At 40.5% G+C, this 21,749-nt stretch overlaps 1 protein-coding gene across 2 annotated transcripts in view; it reads left to right on the top strand.

Moving 5' to 3' along the window:
* The first annotated feature begins 7,412 nt into the window (after window positions 1-7,412).
* The window catches only part of RIC3 (RIC3 acetylcholine receptor chaperone), a 55,609-nt gene continuing 41,272 nt past the window's right edge, over window positions 7,413-21,749 (top strand). Inside the window, exon 1 of one of the 2 annotated variants that reach the window (XM_082661310.1) lies at window positions 7,413-7,563. In XM_082661310.1, the coding sequence (XP_082517436.1) occupies window positions 7,440-7,563 (124 nt within the window). In that variant the 5' untranslated portion in view covers window positions 7,413-7,439. The remainder of the gene's footprint in view (window positions 7,564-21,749) is intronic. The other variant, XR_014297150.1, reaches the window with a different exon arrangement.

Raw genomic sequence — 21,749 nt, 5'->3', positions numbered from 1 at the left:
AAATCTGGATATCACTGCATTAAATCCATAGGCCAGCAGGCATTGCCCATCCCAGGGAGCTCTTTCCTGGCTGACTCTCTATTAGCCCAAGCTCCTCCACAAATCACCAGCCTTCAAACCCTGCCTTCTCTTCCCCAGACCCTAGGCTGTCAAATTCCTGTCTCTGGGTCACCAAAAGTAGCCCCAGATTTTGCAATATAACAATATCTCATTGAAGGAAAACATCACTTGAATTTATTCTGAGAAGCCCCTTTGTCTTGTCTCAACTCAGTCCAGATGACCCTCTGGACCTTGCCTTTGCCTAACCAGAAGATTTCTGAACACATTTTCCCTCTGCCAAGATCAAGTCTTTCATCTTGCCTAGAATGCAAACACGTCTGCTGGCAACTTTTCTAAAAATGGCAACATTTTACTTATATGATGCTTGATACAATTAAAAACTGTTATGTGTCATGGAAAACAGAAAGCAGCATCCACATTACTAAAATGCTTTAATTTCTCTTAAAGTCAGAAGGAAAGAAGGATTTTTAGGTAGAATAATAATATATGTATATATATGTATGTATAATATATGTATGTATATATATATAATATTAACATACATGTCTTTATAGCAGTACAGTCATAAAATATAATTTTAAATATGTTTTTTGGAGGGTGGGACTCATGACATTCCTACTGTGACCCTGCAGCCAGTCAGAGCTGCCATGACTTGAACCTGACTGGGCATTCATGCTGAGCAGTAGTGTCTATGCCACTCAGATTTGGTAACAAAATTACAGCAAAACCAATGTGGCCCTTAAACAGAATAGAATAATATTTAATTGCTCGTTGTTAGTGATCAATAAGAAGACAGTAAAGCTATAGTTACTGATTGCATAAATATCTCCCAGTGAGAGAGAAAGTGGGCATCAATCCAATCAAGTTATGAAAAAAGCCCAAAGGGAGGAAATTAGCTAGAATTAAACTGACTTCTTTATGACTCTTCTCTAGGCTCTAGGTCCTTGATCCCTAGTCCTTTCTGGAAGCAGGTTAGACATTGAAAACTAACTATGTGCACTTAATAATAATAGTAGCAGTGATGGTAGTAGCATTTAATCTGAGGCAAGCTCTCTTCTGAATGCTTTGTGTGCAAATTCACTTATTTGTTGCAAGAGTCATGATACTTTCAGTTGCAAGCGATAGAAGTCCAACTCAAGTAAGCTTAATGCACACCCCAAAAATGGGAGGAATGTATTGGCTCACGTAGCTGGGGTAGATTCAGGGCAGCTCAAGGAATCAAGGAAGCATCAGGAGCAAGGAGAGTCTTGGGGGTGGAACCAGGATTCAACACCACCAGGCTCGCTCTCCATCCGCCTCTTTCCTGCTCGTTTCTTCTGGCTTCGTTCTCCTCCTTCAGACAGGCCTATTCCACATGGTGGAGAAAACAGTTATCTGGAATCCCCAACTGTGTATCTGTCTTAGTTTGGGCTCCCTGAAAGCAGACTCCAAGGCAAGAGTTTGGGTGCACTGCTCTATTTGGGAGATGAGCTAAAGAAGCATGATGAGGGAGTGGGGAAGTGAGACAAGGGAGGGGAAGAAGCCCCAAAATGGGCGTGTGGATGAGCAGTCACAGCTGGAGCAGGTAGAGCCCAATTCCACTGGGATGCCTCAGAAGGAATGTGCAGAGAATCCCTCCGGTTGTCCACCTGGAGCAAGGAAGCTGAGGTATTTATCTCCCAGCTCCCCTCTCTCATTGTTTGAGAGTTGCTCTGGGGATGGGAGCTCTCCAGCAGGCCTACCTTGCTCCCCCAGCCAGAGAATGGCTTTATGCAGAGAAACGACCCCAAATTCTGTGCAGGAACTGTCAGCAGGTGACCTCAAGGGTGGACCAATGGGATACACTGGAGCACCTATAACATCCACAACAACCCCTTCCAGCCCCATGGCCCCCAAAGCAGTGTGGGGCTGCTGCTTTTCCAGCTCCAGTTCCAGCAAGCCCTGTGAGGAACCCTGATCTAGCAGGCTTAGGTCACATGCCCAATCATGAGTAGACCAATCATTAGTCCAGGGGAGCAGAGGGCTGCTTCCTAGGAAGGGGAGTAGCTTCAACTGTTGGAATGGGAAAGATTCCCTTGGTCCTTTCCTCTACCCTCTTTAGTTACCCAAACCCATATTCACTACAGAAGGACTGAGTCGTAAGGAGAAAGGCACTGACAGACACAAAACTGCCTGGTTCTCCAGTTTTCACCAACTTGATCTCCCTGCAGAAAGAAAACAGTCATTATCAAAAGACCAATTGTCATTCAGCCTCTTTAGAAAAATTCCCATTAAAGATAAAGCAAATTTTAATTAGATTAAGTATCCAATTACTGTAATTACATTTTTTAAAAATTCACATCATGAAGATGACCCTTTTTAAAAGGGTTACAGGAATAATTAGTGTATTCATATTAACTAAAATGTATTGGATAATATTTATACCCAGAAGACAAAGTACATTACACACATTTCACCTTTGGGGGAAGCTTGCAAATGTTTTGGCAGTGGCATGAATATTTATAGGCAGGAGTGTGCTTTAGCAAGATTATGTGAGCAAGCATTTAAATGCTCACCATTTTTTACCCAGGGGCAAAGTATACAGAAAATGTAGTGCAGAGATTATGGATATGCAAAGTGTGACTTAAGCAGGGAATTTCTATCAGTTTGCTTAATTAATTGGAGCCAAAGACTATTTCTTCTCATTGAAGGCAGAAAGGCCCAAGGTATCCAACTGTGACTTCTCTCTGTTCTGTGTCTCCAGGGGCAGGGGCCAGCGAGGAGTGTTGGTAGCAAAGCAGTAAGGGTATTCTCACCTTGCCACCAGGAAATCTGGGTCCTCATGCCATTCACCTTTACCCACACAGTCCCAGTTGGGTAGAGCTTTAGGGTGAGGAATATGGGCCTTCTAGAGGCTTCCTCCCTGTAGGTTTTCCTCTGAAACCATCTTCCCTTTTCGGATTCCAATTTCCTTTCATTGGACATGCTTTGAGCTGCAGCTCCTGCTGCTGTTTCGGTCTCACACACAATTGCCTTCCAGGCTCCATCACATTTGCTAGCTCACGGAGGGAGGGAGGGAGGGGAAGCGGGTGGTATAATCTCCATTTCACAGGTGAGAAAGCTGGGGCTCTAGAGCTTGGAATAACCCCCAGAACTACCTTGGGAAAACTCCACGGAACTAGCCTAGTAAGGGAACTCTGCCACCACTGACCCCAGACCTGCGTGGCCTCTGCTCTGCCTTTAGGAAGCTACTTGTGGCCGCCACCAACCGCGGGAGCTTCCGCTTCTGCTACCACCTATGGCCGTCAAAAAAGGCAGCCCAGGCATTGATGTTTCCTCTCATAGATAACTTCCAAACCGAAATCAGGCATGGGTACATCTGACTGGGGAAACAGAGTTATGTATCTGCACCCCAGGGGCCAGGGGAAATATAGTTTGTTGGATTCTACATTGAGAAAGTCAGGTTCTCAATGTGTCTAACATCTGACAAAGAAAGGCTATTTAAAAGATTGCGGACAACCACAACCGGCAGATGTTTATCACATCCCCCTTATCCCTGATAGAAATCCCATCCAGCTCTCAAGGCCCTGGTCCAGCGTACCGTCTTGGGTGTATCCTGTCCCATCTCCTGCTTGCCTCCTTTAGCTTTTTCATTCTGGGCTTTGAAGTTACAGGCCTTGCTCAGTTTTCTGGATATTTGGGTCTCACTTCCCTGCTCACCACCCTGATTCCTGCCTTTAATAAGGGTCCATGACTCTACAGTGGAGCTGCTATGCTTCCTTATAGGCTCTTTAAAATTGTTTTCAGAGGCCAAGGTACATCCTTGGAATCTCCTCTGGGATGGAGAAGCCTCGATAACAGGAGGAATTACATTTTCGGAAATAGCTAAAGTCACTGTGTTAGAGTTCCCCAGAGAAACAGAAACAACTGGATACTGCTCAGTACGTATTTTACTCTGACTCTATCTCCTCCCCTTGACGTCCCAAGCCTTCTGCTTACCGTGCTTTCTGGATTCAAGATCTGTCATCAGAAAAATGTCAAGTTTGAAAATCACTAAGTCATAGAAGTAAGTAAACAGCCTGTTTGACAGAGGGCTAAAGGTTAGACTATGATCAATGACTATGAATATGACAACTTTACACTGAGTGACTTTCCAGTGTCTCTCATGGACGGACAGTTCGGGGCCCCTAGGCAGTGTCAGTTGGAAGCAGCTGCAGTTAAGTTGCTCTAGCTGCAGTGCCTCGAGGGCCTCATATCAGGGAGCCCCGCCGGTCATCACAAGGCAGAATGGAAATAGATTCCAAGGAGAAGGAGGCAAACAGAGGTCCCCTCTCTTTGGGCCTAAGGCTGAGAGAGCCCCTCTCGACCGCTTACTGCACATCAGAGGAAGGTAGGTTCTCTTCCTTGGATCTTGTGGCCCATGAGCAGTTTGCTTCTGTGCTGAAATTGGGTGTTAAGAAAGCAGAAAGGAGCTAAATCAGGAGAATTGGGAAGGCGATTATCACAGGGATAAGAATACCAGCAACACAGGAGAAGCTGCTAGGGAGTAATTTACAAGTTCCATGACAGTGGGACTGCAAGTGAAAGGAAAAGAGGTTTGTTCTGAGTGTAGAACCATAAAAAATGGAATTAGACCAAATAGTTACTAGTAAGAGCTGGCATTTATTCAGGAAGTTTTGTATAATCATCAAAGGATTTATGCATGTAAAGCACTTAGAAGTATGCCTCCGAGTGACTGCTGCTGCCACTGCTACAACTACTCTGAAAACAAACTACAACTCTTAGAAGAGCGTGTCATCTGATTGCTTACTACACCCTCTGTTCCTGTCACCTTTCATCCTTCCAGTAACTCCTCATTCATTCAAGATTTTAGCACCTGGATCAGTATCTTCTTTTCCACTGCATTTCTGTCCTCATACTTGGGAATTTCAACATAAGGGTGTACCCTAAGTTTCCACTGTGGCCTCTTATCATTTACATGAGCATTCTTGCTAATGTTATCTTCTCCCAGACTTCATTTACTATTGGTGGGCTGATCACTTCCATATTTGTTTCCAGCCCAAACGTCTCTTCTGAGCTTCGGACCCGTATACCCAACTGGACAGCTCTGCATGGACATTTCATGGAACCTCAAACTCAACTCATCAAAATCTGAACTCATCTTTCTCACAGATCTGATTCTTCTGTCCTCAAAATCTTGTTATATGGAATCAATGTCTATCCAGTCACCCGAGTGAGAATTTGGGGGGTGATCTGGGATTCCTCTGCACCTCTTAGACTATCCCATCAGTCTTCACCTTCCTAAGCTGCACCTGCTGTCTGTGAGTCCAGAGCATCTCTGGTTCCAGAAAGTAAAACTGGTGGTTAAGAGAGCAAGTCTTGGAGTAAGCATGCCTGGATTCAAACAATAACTTCCAATGTATATTGTGTAGTTGTTGTTCAAGTTACTTAGGCTTTCTGTTCCTTAGTTCTCTCATTTGTAAAGTGGGTACATCATAATATTTCTTACTTCATAAAGTTGTTAGGAGAATCAATTGTTATGATATGGAAAACACCTGGAACATAGGACGTGCTCAATAACTTTCAGTGCTGTTGATGATATCAATGATGATGATGCCTGAGTGATGCCAGTAGGGGCAACCACCTGGCTGCAGTAATTGAGGAGCCAGATTTGGAGGATATCAACTGCTTCTTGACAGACTTTCAACCAATCCTTCTTTATTCAGTCCCACTCCACATTTCTGCCCTTAAAGGAACTCAGTGCTTCCAATTCCTAGTACTTTATAGGTCCTGAAGGCCAAATTTGTTTGCTTCTTAGAGTCTTTCTTTCTGTAGGCACTTCACTTTTTATGCTCTAAACCTGCACGGTCCGATGTGGTAGCCACTAGGCACATGGTTATTAAGCCATTGAAATGTGACTGACTAGTGCTACACATGTGGAAGTGATAATATTTGGGGTGTTTGGGGTTAAATAAGTATATTATTAACTTCACCTGTTTATTTTCACTTTTTAAATGAGGCTACTAGAAAATTTTAAATTCATATGTGACTGGCCTTATATTTCTATTGGATAACGTTGCATCTTATAAAATTCTGACATTTGTTGTCTGCTGTCATGTTTTCTCCCATTCTCTCTAGTCTTTTAGTTGATACACTCTATCTTTTTATTTTCATTATTGTGAGGTGTCTGGGGAAAGCAAAGATAAGTGGGTGTGCTCCGTCTGCCATGTTTAACTGGAAATTATATCCAAGTTTCTCATAACCTAGTTCCTGCTTACATTGCCTTATCACTTTATGTCCTGTCACCAATCCCATGGCCCAGCTAAAACGAATTACTAATAGTTTTCAGAACACGTAAGGAAGCTTCGAGTTTACGCCTTTGCATCCTTTCCCTGGTATACCCTCCTAGCTCCTCCCACCTGTCTGCCTAGTAACTTACTCATTCTTCAAATACTCAGATTTCACCTACTCTCAGGAGTTTTCTCCTCATTCCTCCTCCTTCCAGTTGAGCTGACTGCTCCAGAGTCCATCATTTTTCCTGCATTTTCTTGTTTCTGTAACTACCTACCCCATACGGAAGCCATCTTATTCATCAGATTCTGTAGTGCCATTTCAGGGTCTGATACATAGTAAGAACCGAAAGAATGTTTATTAAATAAAGCCATAAAGACAGTAACGAAGATCTGTGGGGATACAGAGGAAGGAGAGGCTGACTAAAACAGTTTCATGAGGGTAGTACTTTTCAGCTGTTCTTCAGAGAAGTTTTTAACAGGTGGAGATGCGTTAGTAATTTTCCAGGCAGAGGTAACACGATAAGCAGAGATTCCCTGAAGGCAAGAAATATGCTGGGGAAATAGCAAATGATCTAGTTTGCACGGAGCGTTGGTAAGACCGGACCACGCAGGGCCTTGAGGTCATAGCAGTTTGACCTTTCTATGAGGATAAAGAGGAGTTTCTGAAAGATCTTAAGCTATGGAAAGCTTAAAACGCATTACAGCTGCGTCGTAGTATCATCACCTTGGTATGCAGATGGACAATGGAGGTGCGGGGCCTGGGTGGGGCCTTAACGAGGAAATTAATGGGCGGTCTGGGGCGGGGAGTGAGCAGTGTGGTGAGCTGGATGGAGAGGAGGGACGACCATCGGTTGTTTCGACGGTAGGACGCCGAGGTGGGCGTGGGGCGTGGAAGGCGTGTCTAGTCGGTACAAATGAGAGGGCGCGGGTACCACTCATTGCACCAGGTGACCGCGCGGGGGGAGCAGGTCAGCCCTCCGCCGCGGAGCCGGAGGCGCCTGGTCACTTGTCCCTCGCGCGGCGCCGTCTGCGCAGCTCTCGGTGGGGTCGAAGGAGGCCGCGGGCTTTGCGGTTCCACTTCTGGTTCCGGTTCCGGTTGGAGCTCACCTGCGGTGAGGGCGGGTGGTCATGGCGTACTCCACCGTGCAGAGGGTGGCCTTGGCCTCGGGGCTCGTCCTGGCTGTGTCGTTGCTTCTGCCCAAGGCCTTTTTGTCCCGCGGAAAGCGGCAGGAGCCACCGCCGCTCACCGAAGGTAAGCGATGCTACAGGGAGGGCGGCTCCGGGAATCTCCGTCCCCGCTAGAGAAGGCGGACCCGGCGGCGTGTGGGAGGTGCCAAGCCCCTGGGTTCTTTTGACACCAGCGGGCAGCAGCCCGAGCGGGTCCCTCCTGACCTTCCACCGCAGGCAGGACCAGGAGCGCACGCAGACAAGCCTGGGCACACTCCCCGGTTGCTGGCAGCCCCTTCCCCTCACTGGCCTAACGCAACTAGTCACCGTCTGCTCAGGTGCTCTGAGTCAGGAGGGCTCCCTCTTGGATTCCCCTCTTCAGGGCTTCCGTATGCTTTCTGTCGTGCATTTGAATGAAATAGTTGGAATTGGTACTGTTAACCTTAATTCATTGTGTACTTTCAGTTTGGTGTTGGGTGCTCACTGCTTCAGGCTTTTTTTGTGCCTTTGTAAATATAACTTGAAGATTTTAATAGTAAGAATTTAAATTGCTGAGATGAACAAAGCTCTGCGTTGCCCTTACCTGAACAAGTATTTGTCAATCTTTTGTTATTGGCATGATGTATGTGGTGGTTAAAAATCCACTGTTTGGTCTGCATTCTGGGACTTTATGGGTGAGTGTAACACGACAGGGATGCCAAGGCTGGGAGAAAGAACTGGAACAGTCCTTTGTAGGTCGTGAAGTTACGCTAACTTGAGTCATGGTTTTACAGTCTCCACACTTACACTGATATTCAACCTGTTGATTGTTGGACAGCTGCTTTTGAACTGAAACTCATTTCCCTCTAATTTGTATACGCTGGCTGTAACTCCACCCTCTTGTACCTCACAGATAGTAAATACTAGAAACGGAAAGCACCAAGCTCTAGGGATGGAGAGCAGATCGAACTCATAATCGTTTATAGAGTTTGCTTAATAATCTTTGTAAAACTCTACCTGGGAGAGACTTCTTAAAAAAAAAAAAAGTACATGGTGGTTTTTTTTCTTCTTTCTGTTTTATTACAAAACCCCAAAGGTTTTACTCACTTTGTCTAATGATATTGTCTGCATTGAAGAAGAGTAAATTTGTGATGACCCTAAGCAGTAAAGATTTGTTTAGAATAGTCTCATCACAGTGAATTTTCATTATGCTGAATTATCTTGAATAAGTTCTATTCACTGTGAGTGGGAGACACTCTTCTGAATGTTGTATAGAGAGGCGTTTAGACATGGCTTTTTCTCTTAACGCAGGTGGTAATAATCAATGTTCTCATCTCAGAATCTTTGCACTTTCTGTTCCCTTCATTCTTGAAGTGTTCTTTTCTCAGCTTCCTTCTCATTGCTCACGTTTCAGCTCAAATGTGATCTCCTCAGAGAGACTTTCCCTGATGACCCTAGCTAAAATAACTTTTTTTTTTTTTTTTGGCCACACTGCGTGGCTTGCGGGATCTTAGTTCCCAGACCAGGGGAACCTGGGATTGAACCCCAGGCCACTTCAGTGAAAGCACTGAGTCCTATCCACTGGACCATTAAGGAACTTCTGACACTACTGTTTCTTTTCACTGTTCCTCCCTTGTCTCCGCATCCCCTCCCTTCCCTAATTAAAAACTGTTTGAACCTGCTAGTTGGAACTCTGGGAAGGTCATGGAGGCCGAATGAAGCCGATTTTCTGTAATCGAGTAATGAGGGACACAGAATTTTGTGCCCAGGAGCTCCACAGTGTCCTGCTCAGTATCAAGTCTTCCCAGGTTTTTCAGTAGTTCAAAGAAACTAAGAAGCCAAGCTTAGAGAAGATTTAGTTTGGCAGATGCAGAAGAAAACTTGAATACGAAAAGTGCCTAGAAGTGGGGAGGATAATGAGGGGCTTTAAAAATAATCACGTTTTCTAGAGGTTAATGCCAAAGCGAGGGAAATAAAAGGTTAGAAGCCGGACCCAATAACATGCAATTAACCAAGTTCACATCCTATTTATGAATTCATCTAGTTTATGCCTCTTTGTTATTCCTGTGCTAGAAAACCCCAAGTTCCATCTTCACCACACCCCACATGACTTACACAACATTTCAGGTCTGAAGACAAAATATACCTCCTCTGGGAAGTCGTTCCTGGCCACCTCCTGACCCCAGGTGCCCCACACATGTGCTGCACTTAACTCCATCCTATCATATACAAGGCCCTACACTGTAAATGTTGGTGACTGAGAGACCCTTGAGGGTAAGGACAGTGCAGGAAGAGAGGAGGGAGAAGGGAGAGATTAAGAGATGATTCTTAGAAAGAACTGCTGGGTGAACATAGGAGATGAAGGAGTCACTGAAAAGTTGCACCGTCTGTCGTTTGAACAGGCACAAATATTAATGCAAGTTCATGTGCCCGACGAAGCGTCGGCGTTTGGAGCAGAGAAAGGTTTATCGCGAGGCCATGCAAGGAGACAAGGTGGCTCATGTCCTCAAAAGCCTCCTGCTCCTAAAATAACTCTTTACACTCCCCTCATTCCCTATTTCATCATGTTTTATTTTCTCTGTTGAAGGCATTACTCTATGATACGACATTTTCTTATTTATTTACTCTTTTTTTTGTCTCCACCTTCTAGAATGTAAGCTCCTGAGGGCAGGCACTTTGTCTTGTTTACTATTATTTCTTCAGCAGTTGGCATATAATGGACAATCAATAAATACTTTTAAATGAATAAGATTATGAAGATACTAATATTGTGAGTTCTCTTTTTGCATTAATTAACCAAAGTAGTATAATCTAGGCAAAAACCTACCTTGAATGATGTATTCCAGTAACTGAAATTTGCTAACTAAAATCCCTGCCCTGGTACACTGACATTTTAAAAACAGTGAATCCTAACCATTATTGGGTTATATACCCCTTTGAGAATCTGATGAAAGTTATGGATTTTTTTCCCAGGAAGAATGCACATGCTTTTTATACATACATTCAGAATTTGAGAATCAACTCAGAGAATCCACAGAACCCAGACACCCCTGTTTTGAATAAAGGGACAGCCCTGATTATTTGAAAATTCCTAAAATTCGTGCCATTATATCAATAGCTTCCATTTCTGCCCATTGGCATATATGTGGAACAAGCACAGTCCCTTTTCCATGTAACAACTGTTAGGATAGTCTTTTAGCAAATATTTATGATGTACACTTTTACATAGTTTACACACAACGTATAAATATTGTTAATTCCGTGAAAAAATGAGCCAAATCCCTGCCTTGAATCCACAGTTTAGTAGAGGGAAACAGACATTAAATAAGTGCAAAAAAGTGTCAATTACAGGTACTCAAATCCTTGCAGGGAAGTGGGGAGACACATGTTAGAATGGTCAGTTTTTTTGTATTCTTTTTTTTTTTTTTTGCGGTACACGGGCCTCTCACTGTTGTGGCCTCTCCCGTTGCGGAGCACAGGCTCTGGACGCGCAGGCTCAGTGGCCACGGCTCACGGGCCCAGCCGCTCCGCGGCATGTGGGATCTTCCCAGACCAGGGCACGAACCCGTGTCCCCTGCATCAGCAGGCGGACTCTCAACCACTGCACCACCAGGGAAGCCCAGAATGGTCAGTTTTATTGGTGGCTCAAGAAAGGTGTCATGGAGAAGGAGAGCCTTTTTTTTTTTTTTTTTTTGGTAATAGCTTTCTTAAGATATAAATCACATACTGTGCAATTCATCCATTTAAAGTGTGTAGCTGAATGGTTTTTAGCATGGTCACAGAGTTGTGCAACCATTAGCACAATCAATTTTTAGAACATTTCATTATTTTCACCCCCCCAAAACCCATACTATTTAGCCATCACCCTTCAACACTCCCCAACCCCTTCAGCCCTAGGCAACCATTAATCTACTGTCTGTCTTTATAGATTTGCCTGTTATGGGCATTTCATATAAATGGAATCATACAATATGTGATCTTTTGTGACTGGTTTCTTTCACATAGCATGTTTTCAGGGTTCATCCATGTTGTAGCATTTATCAGTACTTCATTCCTTTTTTTTTTTTTTTTTTTTTTGCGGTACACGGGCCTCTCACTGTTGTGGCCTCTCCCGTTGCGGAGCACAGGCTCCGGACGCGCAGGCTCAGCGGCCATGGCTCACGGGCCCAGCCGCTCCGCGGCATGTGGGATCTTCCCGGACCGGAGCACGAACCCGCGTCCCCTGCATCGGCAGGCGGGCTCTCAACCACTGCGCCACCAGGGAAGCCCGAGTACTTCATTACTTTTTAATGGCTGAATAATATTCCATTGTGTGGAATATTCCATCCACATTTTATTCATTCATCAGTTGAAGGGCATTTTGGGTTTTGATTATTAAGAATAACACTGCTGTTAACATCTGTGTACAGATTTCTGTATGGATACATGCTTTGGTTTCTCTTGGGTATATGCATTTGGGAAATGTAAGCATTTTAGTGTAGCTGGAACTAAGAGTGGAATCTCTGGCTCATATGATTACTCTATGAGCAGTTTTGAGGAACTGCTAGATTGTTTTCCAAAGTGGCTGCATCATTTTACATTCCCACCATTAGTGTGAGGGTTCCACTTTCTCCATATCCTCACCGACATTTGTTATTGCTTGCCTTTTTGATTATAGCCATCCTAATGGGTGTGAAGTGGTATCTTATTGTGATTTTTTTTTTTTGTATTTCCATGATGACTAACAACACTGACATCTTTTATAGACTATTTGTGTATCTTCTTTGGAGAAGTGTGTATTCAGACTTTTGCACATCTTTAAATTGGGTTTCTTATTGTTGTAAGAGTTCTTTATGTATTTTAGGTACAAGTTCATTATCAGATACATGATTTGCAAATATTTTCTTCCACTTAGTAAGTTGTCTTCACTTTCTCGATGGTGTCCTTTTAAGAAAAGTTTTAATTTTGATGAAGTCTGACTTATTTTCTTCTCTTCTGCTCTTGGTGTCATATCTAAAAACATAATTGCCAGATCCAAGGTCATAAAGATTTATGCCCATGTTTCAAGTTTTATAGTATTTACTCTTATATTTAAGTCTTTGATCCATTTTGAGTTAATTTTTATACATGGTGTGAGGTAGAAGTCCAACTTCATGTGGATATACATTTATCCCAGCATTATTTTTGAAAACACTATTCTGTTTACATTGAATTGTTTTGACACCCTTGTTGAAATTCAGTTGACTGTAAGTGTGAGAGTTTATTTCTGGACTCTCAATTCTGTTCCATTGATACAAATATCATATACACCCATCCTTATACCAGTACCACACTGTCTTGATTACTGTAGCTTTGTAGTTTTGAGGTCATGAAGCATTAAGTCTTCCAACTGTGTTCTTTTTTCAAGATTAATTTCTGAGTCTTGTGGCCCAGCATTTCCATACACATTTTAGGATCAGCTTATCAGTTTCTGCAGAAGCCAGCTGGGATTTTTGATTGTGTGGAATCTGTAGACCAATTTGGAGAGTATTGCCATCTTAACAATATTAAGTCTTTCAATCTATGAACATAGGATTTCTTTTTATTTATTTGGGTCTTTAATTGATTTCAAAGAACTTTGTAGTTTTCAGTATACAAGTCTTATTTTGTTAAATATATTCCTGAGTATTTTATTCTTTTTGCTGTTATTGTAAATTGAATTATTTTATTTTATTTTCAAATTGTTCACTATTTTTTAGAAACACAGTTTTTGTATATTAATATTGTATTCTGCAAACTTGCTGAATTGTTTATTAGCTCCAATACATGGTCTTGTTCTCTGCGAACAGAGATTGTTTTACTTCTTTCCAATCTACATGCCTTTTCTTTCTTTCTTTTTTGCCTAACTGCCTGGGCTAGAACCTCTAGTACAATGTTGAATAGAAGCAGTGAAGAGGGAACATCCTTGATTGTTCCTAATCTTAAGAAAGCTTTCATACTATTAAGGGTAATGCTAGCTGTGGATTTTTTTAAAGATGCCCTTTGAGGGAGTTCCCTTCTATTCCTAGTTTGTTGAGTATTTTTGTTATGAAGGGGTGTTGAATTTTGTCAAATGCTTTTTCTGTGTCTAGTGAAGCGATAATGGGGTTTTTGTCCTACATTCTGTGGATATGATGCATTACATAATTGATTTTGGGGTGTTAAACCAACCTTGCATTCCTTGGCTAAATTGAGGAGGTAATTCTAAAGTGTTTTTATTAGCCAGATTAAGAAGAACATTCCAGGCAGAGGGAACACAGAGCAAAAACAACACCCAGAGCCTTGAAATAGCTTTAGAGTTGTAAGAGATGAGACTTGGGGCCAAACTGTAAAGATTTTTTTTTTCTGCCATACTTAAGGAGTTTGGATAGTATTCTAAAGGAAGAGGAGGCCATTGTAAGTTTATGAGTAGAAGAGAAACATACAGTCTGAAAGGACACCTTGGCAACAGTATTAAGTCTGTATCGTGAGGATTTTTTCAGGGAGAATATTGTTGCAGTAGTCCAGTTGAGACATGAGCATCATTAAGCGAATGTCTTTGGGCTCATCAGTTAGGATTCTCATGATAAGTCACAGGAAATTCAGCTGAACTGTCTTAAGTCAAAAAGAGAATGTATTGATTAGTCCAAATGAAAAGACCCTGTGTTAGAATTGGCCTCCTGTGTGGTTTGATCTAGAGATTCACAATCTGATTTTCTGTGTCCTTTTCACTTCTGGGTTCCTTCTCAAGTTGACTCTGTCTGTTGACTTCTCAGGGTAGCAAAAATAGTTGCAACAGTTCCAGATATCACCTCCTCACCCTTAATTGTCCAGAGAAAGAATGTTTCTGTTCTTTTGAACTCTTCCTTCACTCCCATCTTACTCTTATCCCCTCCCCCTCCTCCCACACCTATTCTTTCCCAATAGTTCCAGCTAACACATCCTCCCATCTTACTAGCTTGAGTTAAGCTATTTGCAGTGCTGTGGGTAGAAAGAATATGCTGATTGACCACTGTGGAGTTGAGAGTGATTCCCAAAGGGAAATAGGGGTACAGGAATAAGAAGGAGTAAATGGAGCAGGGGAGGCATCAACGTTGGATAGGAGGGAAGAAAACAATTTTAAGAGACATTTTTAAATAGACGTGGAGCATGAGAGAGAGGGAGGCATCTTGAATTATTCTCAGTTTATTGGCTTAGGTGAATACATAGATGGTAACACCCTTTACCAAAATAGTAATGAAGCAAAGTAGATTAAAGGGGAAAGATGATGAGTTCAGGAATTTGCAGACTAGTGTCACGTCCCCTTCTTCCATCTTTTTTCCTAAGTTGACATCCCTAGCTGCCTCATCCATTCCTCATATGACATAGTTGCAAGTATCTAAACATAGCCCTCTTAGATGGCAAACAATAGCAAGTGTAAGCCAGTTAGCTCATGGAAGAGCACCCCCCCACCCCCCTTTTTAAAATTCTTTACTTCTATTAATGCATCTTGGGGATTGCTTTAGATTTTTGGCATTTTACTTGCTGACCTTGCTGTATATTAGAATCTTAAATTTTTTTTTTTTTAAATAGGAGCTACTCATCTAGGTTTTGTCCATTTTGTACATTCACTTGATGTTTTGGAACCAAATATAGCAGTTTCTAGCCTTTCCTGTTACATTTTATCTATTGGTCCAGAATTCTAGCCTCTGGACATTTTTTCAGAATATTTATCGTTCCATTCAGTGTATTTGTTTTACCATCGCTCTCAGCTATATGCCATTCTTGATTTTTTTAAAAAACTTGTTTGTTTGACATTTTCAATCATAAGCAAAAGTAGAGAGAGTAGTAAGATGAATCCACATCACCCTGCTTCATCATCTTGTATCATGTATATCCCCACTTACTTTTCCCCCCATATACTCAATTATTTTGAAGCAAATCCCAGACATTGGGTCATTTCATCCGTAAATAATTTTGTATACATCTCTAAAAAATAAGAATTCTTCTTAAAATAGCCGCAATATCATTATCACACCTAAAAAATCAGTAATTCCTTAATGTCATTAAATATCCAGTCGGCATTCAGATGTCTCTGACTGCCTCACAATTTCTTTTCACAATTTCACCCTTGCTTTTGATTAGCATGTCGTCTTGATCATTCAAATTATTTTTTTAAATCTGTCAGTCATTTGAAACTGCTCTTCAGGTCACCCCAGTCTATTCATTGAAACCTTTTGTGTAGAGTCATTAAACCAGTTGGTCATTTGATTGCTTTACTCCATCTTATTCTGTCTGTTTTAGGCTGTGGTCCACCTTCTTCCTCCCTTCTCCCTTCAGTCTGTTCTCAACATAGCATCCATACTGATCCTTTTAAAGCGTAAATTTCTCCCTCCATAAAACCCTCCAGTGGCTTCCTGACTCAGATGAAAAGACAAAGTCTGTACATGACCTACTTAATCCTTTTCCCCATTTCCTTCTCCTTTTCCTTTCTTTCTCATTTTGCTTTGACCATGCTGGCCTCTCACTGTTGCTTGAACATGCCAGATGTGCTCCCACCTCAGGGCCTTTGCATTTGTTGTTTCCCCTGCCTAAAATGCTCTCCCTTGGATAGCCATGTGCCTTTCCTTTATCTTCTTTAGGTCTTCATCTCCTGAGCCTTCTCTGGATACTCCAGCTAAAATCTTTATTTCCCCCCAACACATCCTATCCTCTTTGCCTGCTTCATTTTTTCTCTTTAGTATTTATCATTATCTTGTGTATTATCTCTTTTCCCATTTAGAAAGGAGGTTCCATGAGGGTAAGGATTTTTGTTTGTTTTGTTCACTGCTGTATCTCCAACTTTAGACCAGGCCTGCACATTGTAGAAAATCAATATTCATGAATAAAGGAATTAGTGAATTGGGTGAATTAATGAATGCTGGCTCCCAGGGATCATGGTTTCCTCTATTAGCATTTATAAGCCATTACTTTATTATTACTATTATTATTACTGTTATTTATGGTTACATAAACTATTGTGCATCCATATGATAGACTATTATGAATCTAGTAAATTATATTCATGAGGGGTTGGAGTTTTTTTTGTTTTTTGTCTGTTTTGGTGGCCAGTTTTCTTTTTCTTTGAAATCAAAGGGGAAAAAATACCAGTTTGTCTGGGATCACTGTGGATTTATAAACAGGGTAGACAATACAAATACAGTATTAATTATACCTGAACTTGAAATCTGATACTGTGTACCATACCTATTTTTTTTTGAGGGACTTTCTTTTTTTTAATTGTAGTTGGTTTACAATGCTGTGTTAATTTCTGCTGTATAGCAAAGTGATTCAGTTATACATACATATACATTCGTTTTCATATTCTTTTCCGTTATGGTGTATCACAGGAGATTGAATATAGTTCCCTGTGCTATACAGTAGGACCTTGTTGTTTATCCATCCTGTATATACTAGTTTGCATCTGCTAACTCCGCACTCCCAGACCTTCCCTCCTGCAACACGCCCCCCCAACAACCACAAGTCTGTTCACTATATCTGTGAGTCTGTTTCTGTTTTGTAGATAAGTTCATTTGTGTCCTATTTTTTAGATTCCACATATAAGTGATATCATTGGTATTTGTCTTTCTTTCTGACTTACTTCACTCAGTATGACAATCTCTAGGTCCAATCTCTAGGTTGCTACAAATGGCACTATTTCATTCTATTTTATGGCTGGGTAATATTCCATTCTATATATGTACCACATCTTCTTTATCCATTCATCTGCTGATGGACATTTAGGTTGTTTCCATGTCTTGGCTACTGTGAATAGTGCTGCTATGAACATAGGGGTGCATGTATCTTTTTTGGATTATAATTTTGTCTGGATATGTGCCCAGGAGTGGGATTTCTGGATCATATGGTAATTGTATTTTTAGTTTTCTGAGGAACTTCCATACTGTTTTCCATAGTGGCTACACCAACTTACATTCCCACCAACAGTGTAGGAGGATTCCCTTTTCTCCACATCCTCTCCAGCATTTATTTGTATACTTTTTAATGACGGCCATTCTGACCCGTGTGAGGTGGTACCTCATTGTACTTTTGATTTGCATTTCTCTCATAATTATCGATGTTAAGTATCTTTTCATGTGCCTGTTGGCCATTTGTATGTCTTCTTTGGAGAAATGTTTAGGTCTTTGCCCATTTTTCAGTTGGGTTGTTTGCTTTTTTGTTTAAGTTGTATGAGCTGTTTGTATATTTTGGAAATTAAGCCTTTGTCAGTAGCATCATTTGCAGATATTTTCTCCCATTCTGTAGGTTGTCTTTTTGTTTTGTTTATGGTTTCCTTTGATGTGCAAAAGCTTGTAAATTTGATTAGGTCCCATTTGTTTATTTTTGTTTTTATTTATATTGCCTTAGGAGACTGACCTAAGAAAACAATGGTACTATTTATGTCAGAGAATGTTTTGCCTGTGATCTCTTTTAGGAGCTTTATGGTGTCATGTCTTATGTTTAAGTCTTTAGCCATTTTGAGTTTATTTTTGTGTATGGTGAAAGCTGTCCAACTTTCCCAACACCACTTGCTGAAGAGACTGTCTTTTCCCTGTTGTATATTCTTGCCTCCTTTATCGAAGATTAATTGACCATACGTGTATGGGTTTATTTCTGGGCTCTCTGTTCTGTTCCATTGATCCATATGTCTCTTTTTGTGCCAGTATCATGCTGTTTTGATTACTTTAGCTTTGTAGTATTGTCTGAAGTCTGGGAGGCGTATGCCTCCTTCTTTGTTCTTTTTCTTTGAGATTGCTTTGGCAATTCTGGGTCCTTTATGGACCCAGGATTTAGGATTATTTATAAATAAATAAATTTTAGGATTATTCTAGTTCTGTGAAAAATGTCATGGATAATTTGATAGGGATAGCATTAAATCTGTAGATTGCTTTGGGTAGTGTGCTCATTTTAACAATATTAATTCTTCCAATCCAAGAGCATGGGATATCTTTCTATTTCTTTGAGTCTTCTTCAATTTCTTTTATTAATATTTTATAATTTTTAGCATACAACTCTCACCTCATTGGTTCGGTTTATTCTTAAGTATTTTATTTTGGGGCGTGTGATTTTGAAAGGTACTGTTTTTTTACATTCCCTTTCTGATATTTCATTGTTAGTGTAAAGAAATGCAACCAATTTCTGTATGTTAATCTTATATCCTGCTACCTTGATGAATTCAGTTCTAGTAGTTTTTGTGTGGAGTCCTTAGGGTTTTCTGTGTATATAGTATCATGTCATCTGCATATAATGACAATTTTACCTCTTCCCTTCATTTGGATACCTTTTATTTCTTTTTCTTGTCTGATTGCTGTGGGTAGAACTTCCAATATCATGTTGAATAGAAGTGGTAAGAGTGGGCATCCTTGTCCTGTTCCAGAATTTAGTGGGAAGGCTTTCAGCTTTTCACCATTGAGTATTACATTGGCTGTGGGTTTGTCATAAATAGCTTTTATGTTGAGATATGTTCTCTCTATACCCACTTTGGTAAGAGCTTTTATCATGAATGGATGTTAAATTTTGTGAAATGCTTCTTTTGCATCTACAGAGATGACCATGTGGTTTTTTGTGTTTTCTTGTTTATGTGGTGTACCGCATTGATTGATTTGCGTGTGTTGAACAATCCTTGTGAACTTGGGATGTATCCCACTTGGTTGTGGCATATGATTTTTTTTATGTGTTGTTGAATTTGGCTTGCTAATATTTTGTTGAGAATTTTTGCATCTATATTTATCAAAGATATTGGCCTGTAATTTTCTTTTTTGGTGGTGTCTTTGTTTGGTTTGGGTATCAGGGTGTTGGTGGCTTCATAGAATGTCTTTGGGAATGTTCCTTCCTCTTCAGTTTTTTGGAAGGGTTTGAGAAGGATCAGTATAAGTTCCTCTTTGTATGTTTGGTAAAATTCGCCTGTGAAGCCATCTGGTCCTATAATTTTGTTTGTAGGGAGTTTTAAGATTACAAATTCTATTTCACTTCTAGTGATTGGTCTGTTCAAATTAGCTGTTTCTTCTTGATTCAGTTTGGTGGGCTATATGTTTCTAGAAACTTGTCCATTTCTTCTAGGTTATCAAATTTGTTGGCATATAATTGTTCATAGTATTCCCTTATGGTTTCCTGTATTTCTGCAGGTATCGGTTGTTAGGTCTCCTTTTTCAATTCTTATTTTGTTTATTTTGTTCTTGGTGAGCCTGGCCAGAGGTTTGTCAATTTGTTTACCCTTTCAAAGAACCAGCTCTTGATTTTATTGATTTTTCTTTCTGTTGTTTTTTTTTTAATTTAGTTTCTTTTCGGCTGCGTTGGGTCTTCGTGCTGCACGTGGGCTTTCTCTAGTTGCAGCGAGTGGGGGCTACTCTTTGTTGCGGTGCACGGGCTTCTCATTGTGGTGGCTTCTCTTGTTGTGGATCATGGGCTCTAGGCACACGGACTTCAGTAGTTGTGGCTCATGAGCTCAGTAGTTGTGGCTTACGGGCTCTGGAGCACAGGCTCAGTAGTTGTGGTACACAGGCTTAGTTCTGCTGCATGTGGGATCTTCCCAGACCAGCGCTCAAACCCTGGTGTCCCCTGCATTGGCAGGCTGATTCTTAACCACCTTGCCACCAGGGAAGCCCTCTATTGTTTTTTAGTCTCTATTTTATTAATTTCCTCTCTGATCTTTATTGTTTTCTTCCTTCTGCTGACTCTAGGGTTTTTTTGTTTTTTTTTTTTGACTCTAGGTTTTGTTTGTTCTTTTTCTGATTCTCTTAAGTGGTAGGTTAGGTTGTTTATTTGAAGTTCTTATTGCTTTTCGAGGAAGGCTTGTATCACTATGAACTTCCCTCTAAGAACTGCTTTTGCTGCATTGCATAAATTTTGTATGGTTGTGTTTTCATTGTCATTTGTCTCAAGGTATTTTTAAATTTCCTGTTTGATTTCATCATTGACCCATTGTTTGATTTTTTAGTAGCGTGTTGTTTAGCCTCCATGTAATTGCTTTTTTCTCATTTCTTTTTTCTGTGGTTGATTTCTAGTTTCATGCCATTGTGGTCAGAAAAGATGCTTTTGATAATTTCTATACTCTTAAATTTGTTGAGGCTTGTTTTGTGTCCTAGTATGTGATCAGTCCTAAAGAATGTTCCATGTGCACTTGAAAAGAATGTGTATTCTGGTTCTTTGGATGTAATTTCCTGAAAATGTGAACTGTTCTATTGTATCATCTAGGATCTCTGTTGCCTTATTGATTTTCTGTCTAGAAGATCTGTCCAGAGAAGATCTGTCCATTGATGTGAGTGGGGTGTTAAAGTCTCATACTATTATTGTATTCCTGTCATTTTCTCCCTTTATGTCTGTTAGTATTTGTTTTATGTATTTGGATGCTCCTATATTAGGTGCATATATGTTGATGAGCATAAAATCCTCTTCTTGTATTGATCCTTTTATCATTATATAGTGTCCTTTATCTTTCTTTATGGCCTTTGTTTTAAGTCTATTTTGTCTGATATGAGTATTGTGACCCCCGCTTTCTTGTCATTTCCATTTATGTGAAATATCTTTTTCTGTCCCCTCACTTTCAGTCTGTGTGTGTCCTTTGCCCTAATGTGGGTCTCTTGTAGGCAGCATCTTGTAGGCTTTTGTTTTTTAATCTAATCTGCCACTCTGTCTTTTTATTGGAGTATTTAGTCCATTGACGTTTAAGGTAATTATTGATAGATATGTATTTATTGCCATTTTAAACATTATTTTCCTGTTGATTTTATATTTCTTCTTTGTCCCTTTTTCTTGTTGTTTTTCCTTTTGTGGTTTGATGATTTTCTTTTGTATTATACTTATGTTCTCTTCTTTTTGGTTTTTGTGAGTCTATTTTATGTTTTTGATTTGTGGTAACCCTGTTTTTCAAGTATGTTAACCCCATTGCATATCTACTTGCCTTAGACTAGTAGTCACATAGGCTCAAACACATTCAAGGAAATTTAAAAAATCTATGTTTGCTTACTCTCCTCCATCACATTTTATGATTTTGGTGTCCTCTTTTACATCTTCATGTTCATTGTTTTGCTGTTCATTGTGGTTATCATCACTTTCACAGAAATCTTTTGATTTTTTTTTTAATCTGTGTACTGGTTTATTTAGGTGATTTGCTTTCCAATTGTGATTTTCTCTTTTCTATATATTCTATTTAGAGAAGATCTTTCAATATTTCCTTTTAGGGGATAGTTTTAGTATTGCTGTATTCTTTTAGTTTTGGCTTGTCTGAAAAATTCTTTGTCTCTCCTTCTATTCTAAATGATAATCTTGCTTGGTAGAGTACCTTAGGTTGCAGATTTTTCC

This window comes from Grampus griseus (assembly GCF_964374135.1).
Source record: "Grampus griseus genome assembly, chromosome: 8".
Lineage (NCBI taxonomy): Eukaryota > Metazoa > Chordata > Mammalia > Artiodactyla > Delphinidae > Grampus > Grampus griseus.
This window is presented reverse-complemented; position numbering and strand designations above follow the sequence as displayed.